This window comes from Thermobia domestica, chromosome 3 (genome assembly GCF_964235325.1).
Source record: "Thermobia domestica chromosome 3, izTheDome1.hap1.1, whole genome shotgun sequence".
Lineage (NCBI taxonomy): Eukaryota > Metazoa > Arthropoda > Insecta > Zygentoma > Lepismatidae > Thermobia > Thermobia domestica.
In genome coordinates, this window is record NC_137456.1 from 69845445 (window position 1) to 69868425 (window position 22981).

General features: G+C 33.0%; 1 protein-coding gene across 2 annotated transcripts in view; it reads right to left on the reverse strand.

Moving 5' to 3' along the window:
- Window positions 1-22981, reverse strand: part of LOC145680486 (uncharacterized) — a gene marked incomplete at its 3' end in the record, with an annotated part of 146248 nt that overhangs the window by 100275 nt on the left and 22992 nt on the right. For both annotated transcript variants that reach the window (XM_081751062.1, XM_081751063.1), the window contains 1 exon segment: window positions 21974-22500. In XM_081751062.1, coding sequence (XP_081607188.1) covers window positions 21974-22500 — 527 coding nt within the window.

Here is a 22981-nt window from a genome sequence, read left to right on the forward strand (position 1 = left end):
CTTTACGTAAACTCCTGATTTATATAAAGAGTCATTTGACTAGTTCTATCAGCAACTCAAGAGAATAATAGTTACGGCTTACATTCTTAAAACTTAGAACTTAATGCCATTTACTTCTTTCTTGAACGGCCCAACCATCATTTTGAATTTGAATTGTTCTTAGTCTCTTTTCAACATATTTATTTATTTTTATTTTTTTTAAAAGACAGTATATGTTTAAAGCTTACCTTGTATTATTTTCATTCTTATCGTAATAGGACACAAAACTCACTAATTTAAAGTTTACTACTACGTTTCATTTCCATTATAAAATAGGAACTCTACCCCATTATCAAGTTACGAATTACGAAGTCGTTACATCGAACGCATGTTAAAGATTGCTTCCTAACGGTGTTCTCAGATAGACAGGTTAGCTGGACTTACCAGCTAGGGGACTGATTTTACGAATGGCAGACTTGACAACTTCCAAAAGAATGTCATTCGCTCAACACAGCTGTAACAGCTAGACGAGGAACCATTGTCTACCTCTATTTGGCAAATACATAAGGATTTGACCACTATTTTTTGACTCACGTTGCAAATATAAATAAACAATTTGTTTATTTTTTTAAAAAAAAGAATCTATTATTTTTCTTCCTTCCTTTTCAAGAGAATATATCTATAATATATTAGATAAGTAATTCTTCATTTCGTAACATTAAACAACTTTGTATTTTTCAATAAATTAATTCCTCTCTTAATATAACAGTCTTTTAATTATTATAAAAAGGAACGCTCACTTTCTCTTATCAGATCAAAAAGGTACCATAATATCCCTTTCTTTTGTAACTTTTACCTATAAATTACAGTCTTCTGCTTCAAAGTTCAGCATCCTTTTTCAGCACCAAGACTATATGAGACAAAGACTACTTTTTAAGATAGAATCCAGACCACCATAATGGGTTCACATTTGAATGCTGTTCCATCGGTAATGGAAGCCAGGACCATATGCACCAAAGGCACAAACACTAGCCACTAGACCAGAAGGAAGGGCTCTTATACAGCTCATTTAGAGTTATGCAGTTAGCATACGATTCATTGACGCAGGAGACCGAAGTTCAATTCCTGGTGAGACTGAGGTTCGGATTTCATGCTAAGATGTACACTCATGTCCAAAATGATTGTCGCATATTTATAACTATCTTAGTGTAAGAATATAATTTGATAATAATTTTGCAGGGCACTTTTAATACTGATACTCTGTGAATAATCGGGAAATGTATATTTCTGGTAAATTTTATAGAATTATAAATACAAAAATTAGAATGAGTAAAACAAAATGTTGCTAAATGGACAAGAAAGTTTTATTTTCGTTTTATTGTTCTTATTTACTGCTCTTTTGACATGAAATTTGCCACATACATGTCTTTGCCGATTATACAAATAATAACATTATAAGAAATACCAGGCGAATTTGTTATCAAATTATATTCCTACAACAACATATTTATAGACATGCGACAATAATTTTGGACATGGTGTACATCCGTGTCTCATATAAACTTAGCGCTGAAAAAGGGCGCTGAATTTTCGAAGCAGAAAACTGTAATTTCTAGGTGAATGTTATGAAAGAAAGGGATATTACGGTAGCCTTAGAGATCTGATAAGAGTAATGAGCGTTCTTTTTTATGATAATTGAAAGATTGCTACATTAAGAGAAGGTATAAATACAAAGCTGTTTAATGTTGCGAAATGAAAATTTACTTAACGGACTTACTTAAGAATTATTAATGTTAATTCAAAATCAACATAGTAACTAGCTTAATATTTATAAAATGTAAGACACAAAAAGAAAACAAAAAATGTTCCTCTGAAAATTCTTATTTTGCATATATAATCTTTTATGAAAACAACCCTCAGTTATCTTTTCCCAATTCTACTAGCTTTGTTTCGTCATTTCTGTTGAAAAAATAAATTAATGGCATTTACAGGACTCATAGTGGTCTGGTCTTTTCTAAATAGTTGAAAAGTGACCAAAAGAACATGAAAAAGTGACCAAAATCTCATCAAAAACTAACTTGATGCCAAACTTGGGCATAAATTGAATTTTACATTTTTTTTCTTTTTTGCCCAAGCAAAATAGGGCCAGCTGGATCATAGCTGAAATACGTAATGTTTTAGCATGTTAAGATTAAAAATTGTTTACTTAAGTTTGTCAGCTAATAATAATAATAATAATAAAAAGGGATAACTTGTGTTTAGAGGTTCATTATTAATTACACACTTTGCACGGTTTTGTACTTCAACTTTCATCTGGATGGGGCAAGGACAATAATACAAAATTAACGCAATTAATACATAGCATCTAAATTACCCTTAACTGGTAATAAAATTTTGTCTTGTACGATTGGTTTGTTACAAATTTTATCTTGGGATCACATGATTGGTAAACATAGGTATGGCTTCTACCAACATTCCGCATACAGTGAAAAGTAAACTGTAAACATGTAATATATGTCATTCTCCTTTAACACAATAAGATCAAAGCAAATAATGTGTATTATATTTATACCCTTATTATGAACTTTTAAAATAAATTACAAATGTTAACTAAAAATGCACCTGCATACAAAATGAAATAAAAAGCAGTAACAAGAACGTAAACTAACATAACGTATGCTAGAAAACCGTCAATGCAAGACCTAAATCACACGAAAAAATTATTTTACCCCCCAAAAGTAACTTTTAGTTAAAAAAAAAAAAAAAAAAAAAAAAAAAAAAAAAAAAAAAGTGACTCGCTATGAGCCCTGCATTAAGGCTGTTAACTGTAGCGTAATACTAACGTGAAACGAGCAAATAGCCTATAGATTTCCTTCATTATTACTAGATTTCTTAACTGATTATTTTTCTCTTCTTTTAGCTTTATATTTATCATTTCAACATAGTACTAGTTTATAAGCACAAAATTTTCTCCAATACACATACATATCTAAGATTAGATGTATCTCATTTCAATTCTGTATACCATACTAAATAACCACTGACTGAAACAATCATGAACATAAAACAGTGTTTCCAATTAAATTTAAAACACTCTAACGATTCACTAAATTACCATACTCTGTTAAGAAAGAAAGAAAAAAAGGAAGTAATAACTTCAATAAACATTCGAATTTACTTTAAGGTCCAAAGGTGGGTACTTTTCTCCCCACAATAATTACAATATTATGCTACAAACTAAGAAATAAAGACCAGTCCCAATGTTATGTTTCTTAGTTTGTAGAATAACATTACTATGACATTTTAAAGTGTTTTTGGGTTATATTTCTCAGACAAAATTTTATCAGCGATCATTTGTGTAGAAAATCTCCTACAGGTACTGACTGTGGTCGTGCAATTTGCTTACGAGTTTTTATTACTGGAGTAACATTTTTGTAGAAAATATAAAGCACCTCATTCAATCAACCACTACTGCTAGTTCAAGGGAATAGAACGATTCTCAAAATTGTTATGGGCAAAAAGCAATTATCCTGGTACTTGAGGTTAGTTTTAAAATTCAATACTAAGAATGTGTCAACAGCACTCTATTTAACTAAAATGCTAAATCCTCTCCAAACACACTGAATATTATTGCCTGTCATCGAGTATATAATGGTTTTAGTGAACTGATAAAGTTTCTCTAATGATCTAATTTCACACACGACCATTAAGGAAAGACCACTAATCACAGACATGTTTGATCACCGATGGTGTTGTCTTAGATAATGCCCATGAAGATGATGTTTGCGACGAAAGCTTTTATTACATACATGACAAGTAAATTGTTTTTCAGTGCAATGTATGGTGTTCATATGAGTATTCAGACTACTCTTGCGACCAAAAGTCTTGTTACAAATTTCACAGACAAACGGCTTTTCTCCTGTATGAATTTGTATGTGCTGATTCAAATGACTTCTAAATCTGAAACCTTTCAAGCATACGTTACACTTATATTTAATAAGTTCACTTAAATTCCTACTAACAGATACAACTGGCGACTGAATTCCAGTTGGAATACTACATGACATAGCAACTATTCTATCATACGAATCAGCAATAGTTTTTCTACAATGTGAAACAGCGTCTGAAGCGCAACCTTTACTATTACCAGTTATTGAACTCGTCTTGTTATGTATATCGTCAAGACGATCAATTGATTGAAGCGATTTAGGAAAATGATTTAGCTTCGGAGGTTTTGGTCCGTACCTGTAAACAAGATCATTCATATATATTACAAAAGGATGACAACTTAAAACAAAATAAATAAGAATTTATCTTTTTTTTTTTTTTTTTTTTTTTTTTTTTTTTTTTTTTTTTTTTTTTTAAGTAAGGTACTGCGTCATCATCATAGGTATTCTGCCAGTATTGGTAGGTCTCTTGCCGCAACTGAGAAGCTTTCATGCTCCACGGTCTTCCGCTCTCTGTTTCTCGTACGATTTTTCTGTTTTGATATCCATTAATTGTAGTCTCCTTCGCCTCCTTCCTCTCTTTCCTGCCACCATACCCTCTAGCACGCCCCTCATGATACAGTTTCTTCTTAGCCAATGTCCCAACTAGTTTATCTTTCTCTTTCCCAGTCACGACGTTATGCTATTGCCTACTCCATTAATTTTAATAAACATGCATTTAGAAGGTAGAGATTCTTCAAAGAATCTACAACATCAATGTCGCAATAACAGAAAAGAAGGGCAAAACATTAAACTAACTTCCTTAAGATTTCCTAGCAAATACTAAGAGCTACCTTTAGTTTGGCCTTTCGTACCATGCTTATTTGGTAGAACATTACGTTAACATAAGCCAGAACTTTTGACTGACCTACATAAAACTACAGAAAAATTTGCTAATCTATAGAAATAATTTACTCTTTATACAACACACAATTTTACTCCCGTTCATAAACATAATGATGAGATGAGTAAATGCAAGGTCAATTAAGTTGTATTAGCATACACTATATTATGAATTATTTATAAAAAGAATACTCAGGTACGTGTTAAAACACAGTACAATTATTACATAAAATCTTCATATTCTCTTACAACTGAATTGCGAATGACTTGATGAAAAAAAAAAAAAAACCACGAGTGCCCACTGGAAAGCAATTATACGGTATGCACTATTAGACAATACTCCATACAGTATATAATGAAGTGTACTATATACTACCCAAAATAACTTAAATACATGAAGATTAAGTTAGTGTACGAGAAAACTATGAAATTCATTTTGGCGCACGCGTTAGTAGTTTGTACCAAGTGAATATGTACCATTTTCTCAAGGGGGGAAAAAGGAAAGGAAGAAAATATTCCACAACACTACTGAAAAATAGTATAGTAATTTCGATAATTTATCTTTTTCTCGTTTCAAGAACACCCTCAGGTGTACTACGCTATTAAATTGCGTTAGAGTAAATAGTTGATCCTATTTATGATCTTACAATGCGCTTTAACATAAAACTATTTCATGTGAAACGAAAATACAAAAGAAAAATAACCGCACAACGATATACGAAATCGTTAATATTTTTGCCATAAGTGATTTTTATAAACGCTAAACAAGTAGTTTTATTCATTACCTTTATCGTCCTTAAGATGTATTGCGTTGTATATTGATTATTGTCAGAATATTATTTTAGTTTTTCATTTTCAATATATATATACACGGTAATGTGGTTTCTGGAATCTCTAAGAACGTCATAAAAAATCCTAAATTTACCACAGTTGACAGATTTTAATTATGCAAGCTCTCTCTGTTAAAGAACTTGAAGGTCAAATTTTCTTTTACGTAACATTTTATTGTCTCTGTGTTGATGTTACATAATATATTATGTGCTCACCTGGATACCGAATAATGTTCGAAGCTAGTGGAGGCTGATTGCTTGTTGTATTTTTTAAGTTGCGTCGTTATTATACAATACCCACAAATAACATGGAAAATTGCAATGAAGAAGTACTCGCAAAAACAAATTCATCAACGATTACATCTAACAACTCACCTAATTATCATCAAAATTTTCCAAATGCTCCAACACAACTTGTGCATTTAAGTAAGTGAACCTACTGGCCAAATAAATACTGTTATTTCCTAACATTGGAATGAAATGTAAAATAGGTCACTAAATTAAACGATATGTAGAAACTTTCAAGAAGACAAACTGCATATGATACATAATGACAAGAGTGATTAAAAGTGTTAATATCCAAGACAAAACCAGTGTTCACCAGGGTTCACGGGAATTGCACACGATCATAAGCAAAATCTAGTCTTGATATAGCAAACACCGTTCTGTTATTTGGTACAATGGCAGGTATAGGCAATATATTAATATGAAGTCACTGAAGGAACATCTGCGGTGCCTGAATATGTCAATACAATGAGCCTGAAAATTTCAAATTTGGTACACATATTACTTACAACCTGGACAACAATACTGTGAGGTAAGACCCTCCAGCATCCCTAGGGGAACTAGAAAAGGATGAGATGTAAAAAAAAAAAAAAAAAAAAAATCGAAAACGCCAGATTTCAGTGTCGAATCCACATCTTTTGGGTCGCAAAGATGAATAGTAACACTCTCGATGACGTTCAGGCCCAAGTTCAGTCCCAATTAGTGCCGCTGGGAGTGGAAAAGGGTGGCATATAAAAGTTGGCGAAAACAACAGATATTACTGTCGAATTTATAGTTTTCGGAGTCGTTAAGCTGCTTGGTGACAGTTCCGATGACATTTAAGTCTTAAGTTCAGCTCCTGTCGACATGGGTCGGAAATGAGAGACAGATGCCAATGAGATTGTCAATATCCAATACGTGTCCCAGCGTTACCAAAATTCCGGTTTTAATTGGAGACGTTGGGCCACGCAATTTCAATTTCTATAATTATTTTCGCCACATTGAAGTCGACGTTACTTGATCACAGAAAAACGACTGACCCGATTGAAATTAATTTCGGACGTAGCTAATACTTACCTCAAGTTGGATTTTAATCACGTCACTTTGATTAAAAGGCGTATTTCTACGGGGAAGAAGTCAAAATTTAGGTCAGAAATATATTATGGATTTGTATCATTACACTATCATTGAAATGTGTATTCTAAGGGGAAAAAAAAAGAAGGTTCAAATACTTTCCACAAACCTATTCTCTTCGTGCGAGGAATGGGCATTTTACGAAGTATATAAGTTTCTAATTTTACGACTGAAACCAACCCAACGGATCATCATTGTGGAAACAAAAGCTCGTAATTAGATCTAATCATGTGTCTATACAATAATCAAATGAGAATTGTAGTTTTTCACAATCTTGAGATCCTTAACACAACCCGCGCGTTTTATTTACTATGTAACAGACTTGTTCATCTGTCTTACCCGTATATGCAGTGACAACACATTTTGTTACGTTTCACGCTATAAAACTGTCTATAGGTCCTATATTTCTTAATTATTTGTGGTGATCCTGACAAAAAAGAAAAAGAAAAAAAGAAAAAGAAAGAAAAATCACCATGAATAACTAAGAACTTACCTAATCATATGCACCTACGAAACATATAGAACATAGTATTCTGGCTAATGAAAAGGAGCGCTAAACTGCAATAACTACAAAACACCAGGAAAACAATCCATGGTGACAGTTTTCAGGTTACCAGCACCCACATTACCATGTTAAAGTACACAGTGATCTAGCGTAAACAAAATTTTATTGTTGTAACACTAAACGTGTATAAGAGAAAATTGTCTACAAAGAATGCAAATTCACGATTATAGACTACGAAAATATTTATAGCCCTACGTGATTTTATATATTTCAGAATTCTACTATTACTCCTTTTGAATAATTTTTATTTACATTTTCTGATATTGAACTTAACAAATAATAACATAAGATACATTATGGAAATACAGGTTGTTTCTAAAGCTCATTTACAACAGTTCGGAGGTGAGTCTACATACGAAATCAGTAATGTTATATATATATATATATATATAATCAGAAAGCTGTGTCTTTCGCGTTACAGATGTCCAAAGGTATGATAAAATGAGCGTTCGATGCGCAAAACGATAAATTACTCGACCTGCACTGACTATGAAAATGAACGAAAACTAAACGCGAATCTATCTTGACATCTAACAGCACGTGTGACTGATCATAGTGACAAAGGATCTCTCACTGACGAAATTACACTACTGTTAATTTTAATTTTCTTTAATATTTTCAAAATGTAAACATTCAATCGAAAACTCTTACACAATGTTATGTTACATCATTATACAAATAACATGCGTTTTAACTGACAGAAGTACTTTCGCTTTGCAATCATTCATAGGCTTGGTATTTCACACAAGGTAATACTGTCTACTTTTCACATGTAGATAATAAAATACTAAAAACCTAGAGAATTAGCGGAAATTTAATTTCGCCAAAGTAAGACGCCTTAGGCAGTTTATTTATCAGTATCTGATCACAATATTCAGACACTTGTGGTCGGCCATTCAAGAAGTTCATCATAATATGAATATCAATGAGCATAATGTTACGGTTTGGTTATATCTTGAAGCTTCAAGATATACAGCAGGGCAAACAACAGACTTTACACTATCGGCAAAAAAAAAAAAAAAAAAAAAAAAAAAAAAAAATTGCACAACACAAGTGTCCTATTTGGAGAAATATGGTAGAAATGTTCTTTCCAGAGCAACCGATGTGTCAGCCGAGGGTAAAGCAATAACATTATAAATTTTATTTTTAAAAAATGTTAGAAGTGCCCTTTTTGGAGAAGTCAATTCGATTGATCTAAGCACGGAAACATGGGGACTCTCCAAAAATTAAGATGACATGTAAACCATTAGCATGCAAGGGATTCCACAAAGTACGCGAAAGACTGCGTGCAAGCCACAATGTGAAAAACTTCAATTTGCGTACATTGTGCAATTTGAGGACGACATATTTGCACCGATTTTGAAATCAATATCGCGCTACACACTCGTCATTTCAATATGCAGATGTTATCGATAAGAAAGGAATGCAGTAATTCAAGATGACGAACATGTGCGCTATCATCCTAAGATTTCTTCGTCTACTATGAATTTTACCAATGGTTTCTTCATCGAACTGCCTGTCAGTACCTTTGTGTTCCGAGGCAATACATGTTCAACAACAGACACGTGTGGAATGCTGAAAATTCTCACGCTTCTCTTGTGCGATATCGTAACCCCGTTTGTAGTAAACATGTGGTGTGCCATGGTGCAGCATCATATGATACCTTATTTGTTGCCTACCTGTCTTGATGGAGGTAATTATCTTTCATTTCTTCGTGACGTCTTGCAGCAATTTTTAGAAAATGCACCATTAGTGATTATGGTGGTTGGGTGTCAGAAACTTCCTTTATGAAATGTTAATTGATCGCTAGATTAGTGGTAGTAGGCTTATGCTTTGGCTATCCAGATCGTCAGATATTATACTGTTACATTTCTTTCTATAGGGTTAGAATAAATGTATCGTGTTCGAACCTCAGCGGAAATCGTTGCTCGGGTTATTGCAGCTACCTTCAGAAACGACAGATATGTCTGACTGCACCAGGCAAAACCTGATTCGCTTGTCATTTGTGTACCACCAATGGGTGAGTTCCAATACTGTTCCCGAAGTGTTCGTCCGTTCGCCTCTCTCGTACAGGTCGGTTATTGCACACTACCATTTACTGTGCGTATACTATGTGCATATTTGTCTCTTCCTTCCTTGCATATGTGCAGAGTACATCGCCATCATCCCCTGACATTCCCTACGAATTGCTGCAAATACTGTCTTTCTTACACTTCAGCGTCTCTTTCTTGCTGATGGCTTATGCAACCATGCAGAGTTCCTATGGCGTCTTCATGTGTTATTTTCCATCACCATACAGGGATACTGATTATGTGTGGGTGATTCTTCTACACACATTCCAAACGAAGTCTACACAATCCATATAATTTATTCGGAAAATCCCTTGTACATATCTGATTTTTGTACCTGACGACACACGTTATGCTTGTGGGCTGTATGTCGCCACACTTATTCGGTCAAAAGTTTATTTGCCCACACTTTACGATACTGGTAAAACGGAAATACGTCGCGTTCGACTTTTGATTTCATGTAGAGAATCAACCCCAACCGTTCTACGAACTTTAGAAACACCCTGTATATATATATATATATATATATATATATATATATATATATATATATATATACTGAAAATACTTACGTTTCACTAATTTTTCATTCCTTCTACGTCTTATCTTCATTTAGAGTCATGCCACTTCAGAAGTTTTTCTGATGTTCTTTACTAAAAAAAGAAGTTATGCTTCCTCATTTCATTTGCGCTTCTATCACGTATCACGAAAAGTTTAGGTACCTCATTCTGTTTACTAAAAGTCGAAAGTATCTGCCAAGTCAGAATATATGCTCAACATGGTATTACTCATTAATAAGACAATTAAGAACATTTAGCAATCCATCGTAACTAAACTAGGACTGTCAAAATACACAATGAAATAACTTCACATGTCGAAAAGAACGAAGTTCAGATCCCGAAACGGTATAAAATGCATCAAATATGCATTACACAAGAAGTGACAATACTTGTCTTTTTATTTTGAGGGTATCTTAACTTTTAACACACCAAGCGGGGTCCACTAGGGACCCCAGAGGGCGATAATGGTGATACTGCTGCAAGTATAAAAACCATTATTCTCGATTTTTATATGTGCCCTGCATCCTTTTTGAATATCTGCTACATAATTAGATCAATGATACGTTCGTTAAAAAAGTGAAAATAAAAAGTTGAGAAATTAAAATAATACTTGGGGTCCCTAGAAGACCCCAGCTTGGTAAACAACGTTGACAATTTAGGCTTGGTGCGTTAAGGGTTAAATTTGATCCAATTAGTTGAAGCTACATGTTCAACCTTACTTTAATGTAAGGTTTTAATCTGCAAAATAATAAGTCTCTAAGAGAACAGTTTGGTCGAAACATTGTTCAACTTCTAAAATGTACAGTACAATTCTGATTTTAGTTTGGTATTGTTAACGAACTTCTCAGACACAATGTTGCTAAGATAAAGCTTTATATCTATATATATAAAAGAGAACGTACAATTTTTTGTCCGCTCATCACGCTAATACGGCTGAACCAATTTCTTTCATTTTTGGGGGGTTATTAGGATTTGGACCCTAGATGGTTTTTATCATATCACTTTAATTTTTAATTACCAGTGTCTTGAGATAATTGACCATTCAGGTGTCCATAACGTACAAATCCTTTGTTATTAGTTCATCATAGGTAAAAATAAACGTATTTATATGCAACCCGCATGACCGTGTCACTCGGCGGGTTAACATAAATGACAGGCGATATACAGCGGAAAATAGCTTGAATCTTCTGTTTAAAATTTTTTAATTGATTTGCTTATTTTTACAGACACTTTTACAATATGCCAGCACCGGGATGACCGCAGCGAAGCGGGGCGGGTTAACATAAATGACAGGCGATATAATGTTAAGATTTACTGCAATCTTCTATGGTTTTTATCATATCACTTGAAAGCGAAAAAGTAAAAATTATCTAAGTAACAAAGTTTATTGCGTTCCGGGGTGACCGCAGCGAAGCGGGGTGAACGCTGCTAGTTAAAGGTAAGAAATGGCTGTTAAGCTACCATGTCTCTAAGATATTATTTTCTGTTACCAGACGCAAACAAGCCAAAAAAGGTTAGCATACTTTACAAGTAATTCTAGTATTTATTTCATAACAAAAGCTGAAATACTTACCCGAATCATTTCTCAACAGAGAATAAACATTCTTCAATTACGCATGATAGTTCATTGGAGCTTCTTTCAGCAATATCAAATTTCATATCAATCGAACATGATCCAATACTCAGAAATATGTATACGAATTCTTTCACTATGAACTAGACCTTTTTTTTTTTTTTTTCAGAGATAACTGAAATCAATTTTACATATGCATTCCATTCTTACACATGGTAGAAGTCACAAATATGTCTTGAAGCAATGATACTGATTTTGAAACATATTAATTAATAAATACTCTTGTAAATAGAAGTGACAGAATAAGGAATACCAAATTGTGGCTTAGAAATGTTCAATATTGTGAGCGTGTACGCTCCGCAAATTGGGTGAAGAGGAAGAAAACGACGCTTTCTGAAATCACTTAGAACAAGAATTAACTAGTATACTAAAGGAAGAGAAAATTATTCTGTCAGGTGATCTAACGGGTGTGTTGGTACTAGTGGTGGTTATATCTTCAAATCCACGGGAGTTGGATTACTGAAAAAGAAAATAACAGAGAAGGGGGGGGGGGGGTCGGAATATTTGCACTGGCATCTGATTATGCTAATTCAACACGTTCTTCTAAAGGAATACAAAACAACACATAAAAACAGAACAAGGGAGAGCTAAGTGAAGATTTTTTCTTATGCAGAAGACAATACTTGAAAGAGATATGAAATTGTAAAATTATCAACGGAAAAGCAGTTGAAACACAGCACACAGTACTAGTATTGGATTGTGAGTTCACCTGCGGAAGAAGAATTGACAAGAGAACTACACCTGAAAGAAAGAAAAAGAAAGAAAGAAAACTTACCTTGCATCTGGTACTTTTGTATTCCTGTTAAAAACTAATATTCAACATTTTAGCCCGCGCTGGGCAATAATCGCGAACATTCCTAGTGCAAACTGGAAGAATTCACTGAGATATTATGAAATTTTTAACCCTGTACTAACGAGACACTTAACATTTTCATATCCAAGTACAAATTATGTACATAGGTGATCAGAGTTGAATGAATCATTCTAAAGGAAAAATGCATATAATGAAACAAATATAGTTCAAAAGAGTTCACACTTAAATGTTATATCTTTTGGTGCTTTGTGGACACTTGGAGTGTTTTGCTATTACAGGATCAAAAACTTCATGATGTTTCACTGATTTCTCCTACTTTGCGGTAGAAGTGTTCGCGATAATGGCCCCAACGCGAACTAAAATATTGATTAAGTTTTAACAAAGATACAAAAGCACCAAATGCAAAGAGTTCCTTTTCTATGTTAAATATGCATCCCAGAGCATCTACAAGTTATTATAACTACACCTAAAACTACAAAGTGGAAACTCGAAGATCCAAATCTAAGCTGCGATTTAAAAAGAAAGAAAAAAAGTATTACAATCCGCAAAAGGAACCTTTAAATGATGGAAGATAAACAACGTGGTCATTAAACGAACAGCGGAAGAATTATTAGATAGGAGTTCAGGGAAAGATGCTCCAGCAAATAAAGACACTTGGTGGTAGAATTAAGACACAGAAAGCAATGAAAGAGAAAAGTAAAAGTAAAATGGGATAAATCAGGAACTGATGAAGATTGAAAATAACAACAGAAAGCGAAGAATTAGCTAAAACATAAGTGGAAAGAACGAAGACAGACCTGACGGAAAGTGTATGAAGGACTTAAAGCTAACAAACATGAAAGAAAACTACTACGGATAGCTAGGGCACGAGACAATGTTACAAAAGTTTTATCTCACATTATAAAGATAAGGAACAAAAAATGAGATATACTATAGGAGGAACATAAAATCAAAAGAAGATGAGATGGAAAGACTACTGTAGAAAGGTGTTAAAAGAAGAAAACTAGAGAGTAATCTTGGAGGACGGTATACCAAACCACGGACATACAGACAACATAAGAAAGAAGTGATATTAGCGCTACGCAAAACGAAAAATGGCAAAGCAACGGGAAGAAAGCTGAGGAAGTTAGGAAATAGCTCGGCAAAGGAAAAATGGATCTATTGTTCAATTTGATGCAAGAGGTATTTGCCAATGAAAGAATACCCAAAATATGGAGAGTGTGAAATAATACATATTTTCAAGCAGAAGGGCGATATTCAAAATTGTGATAATTACAGAGGGATTAATCTGATGTCTCACACAAGAAGATTTGAGAAACAGTCATTGAGAGACGGGCTTCGAGTGGAGACATCAATAGGGAATGAACAATTCGGATTCATGTCAGGTCGGGGAACAACAGATGACATTTTTGCAATTAGACAAATAATGGGAAAATATCAAGATAAAAAGAAAGAACTACATGTAGTATTTATCAACCTAAAGTCCCAAGATATGTATGAAGAACCTAGGACAAGGGTCAAGAGCACCATATTCTACACCGACTGGATACCTGTCAAGAGTCAGATTCTTAGAGCCCATATGTATTTAGCCTAGTTATGAATGTCCTATCTGAAGAATATCTTAGTGTATGCTGTTTGCAGATGACACTGTCTTAGCAATACCAACAGAGAAGTTAGAAGAGAAATTAGAAAAGCCAAGAAGAACTTTGAAGTCAGAGGATTGAAAATCAGTACGAAGAAAAGAGAACATGTATGAACTTCGGAGGAGATGGAGAGGAAACCATACAGATAAGACAGGGTCTAAAGAAAGTGTAAATACCTTTAAATATATAGTTTCCATTGCGAATAAGAATGGGAGTTTAGATGCAGAAATAGAACATAAAATTAAGGTGGGATAGATGAAGTGGAAGATCCCAAGTATTCTTTGTGATAAAAGGATAAGTGTCAAGGTGAAATGACGAGCCTACAAACCTGCTATTCGGAGCAGAAATTTGGGAGAATCAAAAAGGCGCAAAAGAACAAACTAGATAGAGCCGAAATGAAAATGCTCAAATAGGTGGTGTTACCAGGTTGGATAAGATCAGAAACGAAAGAATAAGAGGCAGTGTTAAAGCGACTGAGATATCGAAGACAGTACAAGAAACAAGATTAAAGTGGTATACCCATGTTATGAGAAGAAATTATAATTACATCAGCAAGAGAGAAGGGACGATCGAAGTAGAAGGTAAAAGAAGAAGACCGAAAAGATGGATAGATTGCATGAATACGGACTTAAAAAAAAGAAGTTAACAGAGGATGACATTTAAGACCGATTAAGATGGAAGCGAATCATCAAAAATGTCAACCACACGCAAGCGGGAAAAAACAGAGTAAAAGACGATGACTTGCAGAATTTTAACATTGCAACAATAGCATGGGTTTACAATTATTCATTGCAATGCTAATACAAGCCCAAAGGAACTAACAACTGTTTCTCAGGATTAGCTTATACTGAAGAAATATCGAATCAATCAGATATGACGTCATAATGTTTGCTTATTACTATGTACTACAATAAAAGCTGGAAACCAATTATTAACCCGACCCATATTACTGTTTACACTTTAAAACTTATATTTTCCATCACCTTTATTATTTTTTCTTTTTTAATGAATGAATGGATGGTGCGAAGCAAGAGTTAATCTCGTAACATTGTAACTATAAAAGATAGTTTACACGTCATTACGTTTATGCTCGGCACTCTTAGCATATTACGGACTGTTTTTGTGGCGTAGCTCTTAGCATATTTTCAATGTCTCAAAAGTCCTTAAAGATCCCAGAAGAAAATCACAAATTCCTTTGGTTTTTTATTAGTTAACGAGTAAATTGTTTTAATATCTAGCAGAATTCTTACATAAACGCTTCACTCCCTTACATATAATGGAAAAATTCAATTTTATTTGCATCAAAAGTCATTGTTACTCGATAATATCCACTGTTCTCTATCTACCCTATACGAACACACTTTTCATCCTCGAACATTTTAACATTCGATTAAGTTTTCGTCTCACTATTTAAAAAATTCTTCACTTAATATATTCGCTAAAAATATTTGAGATGTACTTAGTGTATATATATATATATATATATATATATATATATATATATATATATATAGTTTCAACAACGTTTTAGCTTCATCTTAAACTATTAAACACTTTATGTCATTTTGTTTCTAATTTCGTTATCTTTTTTCTTTAATTCCAGTCCCTTCCTTATTTTAGTTTCTTAAGAACATTCTCTTCTTCATATATTCCCAATTTCCTTGAATCGCTCTACACATTACACAAAATGGAGCATAATTAATACGACGACGATAATTTACTGAAAACGGGTTCCCACAACTGAATGAAATAATTCGCTGAATTACCAAAACGAAGTGAAAACTTAGTGAGCAATAATCGTATTGCACAAACTTTCCGTAAAACTTCAGCTTTGATGTGTTAACATCAGTTATGAAATGTATCTTACTGTCAATGAGCAATATCCACCACAATTCCTTCCAGTTTTTGAAGGTTCTTTTGCGATTAAATTGAGTATTGATACAGTAGTAACTTCAAGAGAATTGTCACTCACCCGAAAACCAATAAAAAAACTTGTACTTCATATAAAAATTTTGCAATCATTTTTTAAAGACAAAATCCTACTCTGTTTCACTGCGAGATCTTAGCTGAAACGTTCTAGCTACAGCACAACAATTACTGAACTATGAAGCTTGTTCATTGGTCTCACCTCCGTTTTCAACACGTTTTAAATATATTTTAAAAGTAAAATTTGAACAACATAATTTACCACCTGTTTCAAAACATTATTTAATGCATATATCAATGTTTTCAATGTTATATATTACAACTAAGAAAGTTTTAAAGAGAAGTAAAAAATACAAAGTTAATTATGATGACCAATTACTTAGCAACGAATAAATTTCAAAACCACTGCTATTTCTAAGTAGCAATATTTTTTCTAAATAGTAGAAATTATGCTATCGGTAACTTATTTCGTCATGATATTTATTATTTTTTATTACTATTAACTTTTTAGACAGATTTCTTGCTGCTTGAAGACAAGAAGGCTTTCAAAAATTGTCTAGTGGTAAAATCCATGAGAATAATCACGAAACAAGATATATATATATATATATATATATATATATATATATATATATATACGTATAGCATGCATGGACTCTGTACTTAATACTATAAATTACGTTGCAAAAGCGAAGTAATTTATTATACACGTTAAAATAATTTGAAAACGTAAACTGACGTGGACACAAGAAAACTGAACACATGTTAGATTCAGGTTCTTGCTATAAAAATAATAATTTTTATTCATATGTGAAATTCTCAATATTACATGAAATAGATAGCTGGCTCCAATAACCTTTCTTTCGATTCTGTAGCATAATTAAAAATACATAAATAAATGATACCATTTTATTGACTAATGACTAATTATTTTGTGTCATTAGTCAAACCTACAGAAATCTCATTTTCATATCCATGTCTAATAGTTCTCAATACGGCTTTTTGTCGGGTTAGAATATTTTAAGATTCACTGGAAAAACACAGAATGAGAAGAATTTTATCAAATGGTTAATACGACTTAGATAATAGCTGGCTTGTTTTTCGAAGTCCATGATAAGAAGAATTAGGAGTGGCTTTTGACAAGAAATTTTAATAGTAGTGATTCAAGGAACATTAACATTTTCCCTATAGTGGAGAAAACTGATAAAAATACGCAGTTCTACAAAAAACGTAATTCGTTAATAATAATAAATACATGAAGATAATAAGAATTGGTCATTGAAATGTAGCATCGAATTGCCGTTTACCATTTGGATGCTTACGTAAGTGCCATTTTAATTATTAGATGCTGTGATATACGGCCGGCCTGAGGCGTGTTAAACCGCACACGCGAGCGTTTAGGAGAAAGCCAGAAAAAATAGAAATACTAAAAACAATAAAATGAAGTTGATTGTTTTACATAATTTTGAAGGCAAATCTACATCCCACATGTATTATTAAGTAGTCCAAATATTATAAATTATTGTTAAAAATATTTTGCAAATTTTATTGCTTGAAGGCATAGTAAAGAAAGTACTGTAATGTTAAAACTGTAGTTTGCCGCCAGTCGCCCGCTGTGAAGTGTCCCTTTATCTATTCCTCCTACTACACCACTCCACTGCCTGTGTAGTTTACTTCCGATTTTGTAATAAAAATTCGCTTCACTTTTAGGCGAAAAAAAAAAAAAAAAAAAAAAAAAAACTAGACTTCCTAAACTTTGTTAGCAACTGAAATTAAACATGCTTACATAAATGTATAGAAATATTTTTTTGTGGTTATATAGTTTCGCGTACAGGCCTTTGGCGTGGGAGACCCAGGTTCTCCGGTGGGAGCTCATGTGGTTCGGATGCCACGGTAAGCTGTAGGTCTACGTCTCATATAGCCTCCATGCTAAACGTATGAGTTGTTTCAAAATGTCTTCTGACCTCCGTGGCTTCTGGAGAAAGTTTTTCAAAGTTGAAATCAATCAATCAAAATGTATTTTAAATCAATTCTGTTACAAGAAAGACTCAATGAGCTTGCAGTATTATCTATCGAAAATGATATTTCATCGTCACTAGATTATAACGAAATTATTGATACATATTCTGCTACTAAAGCAAGAAAAGTTCATATCTTAAAGACTTTCTATATTTTCAGAAACTATTTCGAAAAAGTAAATTGCTTGACTGACAGTCAGATGTGATGAAAATCAAAAGTACATATTTTTAGTGCAAACTTGTTTTACGGTAATTTTTTTTTGGGGGGGGGGGGGGGAAGGGCGTTACATATAAATTTATGAAACTTATTATCAAAATTGTCTTGTTTCATGGTATATTTTGGTAGCACTCAAGCATTTTTTTAAAAGTAGTTTTAAGATCCATCTAATATTTTGTGAATATTCTCTACTTACAAGTCTGCTATTAACTGAAATAATTGTATCCATTGTTCTTACTACTCCCTAAGCTAAAACAAATAATACATACGATGCTATTTTAGCTATATTTTATTAATTTTTTTCACATTTAGAGATTACTTTACATAAGAACGCTATTTGAAACAAATAAATATTATAGTAAGATAAACTGACGATATTGTATTGTAGTAAGATTTTTTTTTTTTTTTTTAACCATAACAAAACTGTAAAACTTCGCAATGGTACATGATTTATATACTTTTTTTTTTCAATAAGTATATGTTACAGTGAGCTATGACTGAATTTTAAAATTTGATTGTGGAAAAATGTTTTAAATAAAATTATTAACAAAATATGAATAATAAGTTAATATTTTATGGTAGATCACTTAGTTTATTTCTGCCTCCATTGAAAAAGATAGTTCAAAGAGCTAATCTTTTATACTTGTAGATTAAAAAAAAAAAAAAAAAAAGTACAAAGATGTAATTTTAATTTTATTTTGAAATGTGTTACAAGAGTATTTCACTTAATATTTGGGTTTAAACAGCTCTGAAATGCTCATTTTAAGTGTTGATTTAAAAAAAATCAATCCCTCGCTTTTGCTTGGAAGATCTTCATGCTATAATTGTATACTCTGGAAGCAATAATTGTATACAAGCGTAACACTGTTCTTGATTTTTCGAGTCGACATTCCTAAGATTTTGAAGTTCTGTTTATGAACAACGTTCAATGGCTTCACATATGAAGAATGGTATTAGTCCATCTGAAGAGGAGGAGTGGGGGAAGGTGTTTATAGGTAAACAGCTTGAGTGCTTTTCAAAGCACTAGTAGCCTATCTTTTAAAAGGGCTTATCTTTTAAAATGAAAGTAATAACGAGAGCAATGTAAAAAAAAATAACTGCTAAAATGGCATTTGCTTAAAATATGGAAGAACAATTGGGCAAGCACACTTTTTAAACTTCGAAAATAAAATTCGCTTGATTCACTTAATCAAGGATCACTTTAAGTCTGCGGGTATCACAGCGTATAAAACTAAAGGAGATGTAGATGCTCTGATTGTTGAAACTGCTATCGTATAAGAAAATAAAGGAAGTGCTTAGTATCTTCTTGGCCACTGTAATTGCTGTAGATTTCTAGACATTGTAGTGTATCTAACGAAATCAAACAAACAAAACTCAAGACAAAGGTTTCCACATTGGCAATAACTTTTATTTATTTATTTTTAAAAGACACTTTTCTTCTCTTTCGTAGTCACAGAATTTGACAAACATCTACTTTCTTCAACAAAATTAAAAATACTTTCTAAAACAATCACAGTACTGAAGCAATCCATTACAGATCCCTAAACAGTGACTGTTGTAACAGAATTTATGATGCAAATGTATTGAGAACGCAACGTAATTCTTTAGACAAATCTCGATTTAAGTTCACCAACAAAATAATGTCCGGAAAAGTATTCACTGGGTTCATAGCAATTTAATCTCCAACAGGTGCTGCTACTTTCCAACAATGTGCGCTTTTACTTTCAAATACAGCAGTGATTAAAGAATAATCTAACTTCGACGAACTACAAATAGCATTTCAGTGAAGATAAACTTAGATAGAATTACGATTACCATCTGCTTCTGACAACCTGCCAATGTAAAACTGCAACGCAGCAAGACTGTGATAATAAACAACAGGGTTGGCTGGTTTAAACCAAGGTTTAAACCAGCTGGTTTTTTTGAAAAAAAAAAACAACTGTTTTAAACCAAAAAACAAAAAAAAAATGTTCGTAAAAGTGTAAGTGTTTGTAAAATCTTGATGAACACACATTTGTGGGTTATCACGTTTCACTCCCGTATATTATTCGTATTATATTCAGACCTAAATTCCCCATTCATTACTCAAAAAGATTATACTACAAAAGCAACTTTTGTTTACAAGTTCATAAATGTTTATTATGTGATTTTTTTGTAGTTGTTATTATTGTTATGTAATTGCAATCGAAGAAAAATTCTAAATATTGTTTCGCTTCAATGTTTACTATGGATAAAATACATCGAAAATGCCGTACTTTTTGTGTGTGTGTGGGGGGGGGGCGGGGGTCATACAGACCCCACGAGAGGCATTTAGTGAAATAAGTATCTTTGGTATCTATTTATGTATAAATGAATCTGAGCCAAAGTGGACTCAAATAATTCGTATCTTTATTCACTTTTCTTATTGATATGCAGATTAAGTCGGTGTATTTCTTTAATTTGGACCAATAAAAGTCGTTGTTAACTAACTTGAACTAAATTAGTTCTTCTGTACTCCGTAGTACTTTGAAATTGTTCATATGTAATTCTGTGTAATGGTTTCACTTGTGCAACTGTTTATCTTTTTGTCCTTCTGAAATGACTCTTGACAGTTATATTAAGAAGCATGTAAAGATCAGTACAACGTATTTTTTTTTTTTATCAGGATTCCTTCGTGAGTGAGTCGGCAGACGTATCGCATTTGTGGCTAATTAGTCCTGGTTCCGAGTTCAAATGGAGGACAATTTCTCTCGGATGTAACTCGAGAAGCGGTTTTTATTCCGCTTTAAGCTTATGTGACCCCTTCCAGCATAACCCGGTTGTTGCATAATAACATCAAGGCGAAACAAACTTATTTCTGTCCATATATGATATGAATATATAGAGCAAATCATTTAAACCATAAAAACCTGGTTTAAACAAAAAAAAAAAAAAAAAAAAAAAAAAAAAAAAGTTTTTTTTTTTTTCTTTAATGAAAACCATGGTTTTTTGCCAACCCTGATAAACAAGGATGCTGGAAACCTGATTGGTTTGTTCGAAATTTTGTTAGTGTCAAGAAAATGTCTGTTCTAACAAGATCTATTGCTGATGATTATAAGACTATGAAGTTTTCATATAATACAAAAAAAGAAATGGATGTGTGTATAACAGTTTTTCGTTTTCTTTCTGTTTTGCTATTTAAATTTAAATATAACAAATAAAGTAAAGAAAAACCCATTCTTGGTTTGTACTGTGGATATTTGAATACACGGTTTGATTTGTTACACCTCCTCTCTTTTTTAAAAAATATAACCTATTAAATTTACGATCAAAAATTGTTCTATCTTGTTTCGCGAATTCCTAACGATTTAAATTTTCTGCAATCAATTCTAGGCCAGAATGATTTGTGATCTGCAATCAATTCTAGACCAGGATGATGCGTGATGAAAAGCTTTTTACTTTAATGGAGACACGTAGTCTTCTGTGCTATATTGTTTCAACTAAGATCTCGCACAGTAAATGACTTTTACTTACCTTTCAGTTGAACTACTGGAAGCAGCTTGACTCTGATTATCACTGAAACCATTAGTAATCTCTTTCTTACACTCTGTCTCTATCACTTGGATATCATCATCGGAGTCATTGGCAACGTCCGCAGAATTATACTGCTCGTAATCATACGAAGACATTTGTTCATTATCACATTCACTCTCATTTTGTCGAAAAGGTTCACTTTCAGGCATAAGATCACTAGATATAAACTCTTCTTTCACTAATTTTGAGGTGCCATGACTAGCATAGTCACTAAATGAAAACCTATCGTTACCATCACTACAGGAATTTTTAGAGTTCAACTTATTTGAAGTGGTCTCTTGAGCAATTGTACTGGATCTATCTGACTCCCATGCACCACCTACAGACGAAGAATCTTCCGCACAACTTTCAACTTTAACCCTGCCAGGGTGAACTACCATTTCTATATCGGGAATTCTACTTTGTACGTATCCAGCTTTTTTCACAGGTTGAATCACAAGATCCGGCGGCCGAGGATCATGCTGGTTCTGAAATGAATAATGAACATATTCATTTAGTAGCTCAAGAAACACCGATACACACACGCACAAAGAAATATTTCCCGTAACTTCCAACTATTATTTTTAACAAAACTTGACGGACTCAAAACTTTGTTTTTTATTGAAAACTCATTTTTATATCCTACCTGGCTAATTAAAATTGAGGCTGAAAAACAACCGAATGATTAACATGCTTTCATTTGTACGAGATGTCCAAAGTTTCCAGTTGAAGTTCGATCTCCTTAACGTAGAGAAAATAAAACTAAACAAAAATACTAGCCTGGACTCCCCCTCCCCCTCACAGAATAATTTAATTCGGGGCCCCGTGCTGGTGCACAAGAAATGAGTCTCCTATTCAGTTGCTCGGTACCGAAGCAAGACATTGTTTCATATAAATTAATTAAAAGGAAAGAGAAACTGTAAGATTGACTGGGAAGGAAAAATTCTCAATGTCACAGAGTTGCTTGAT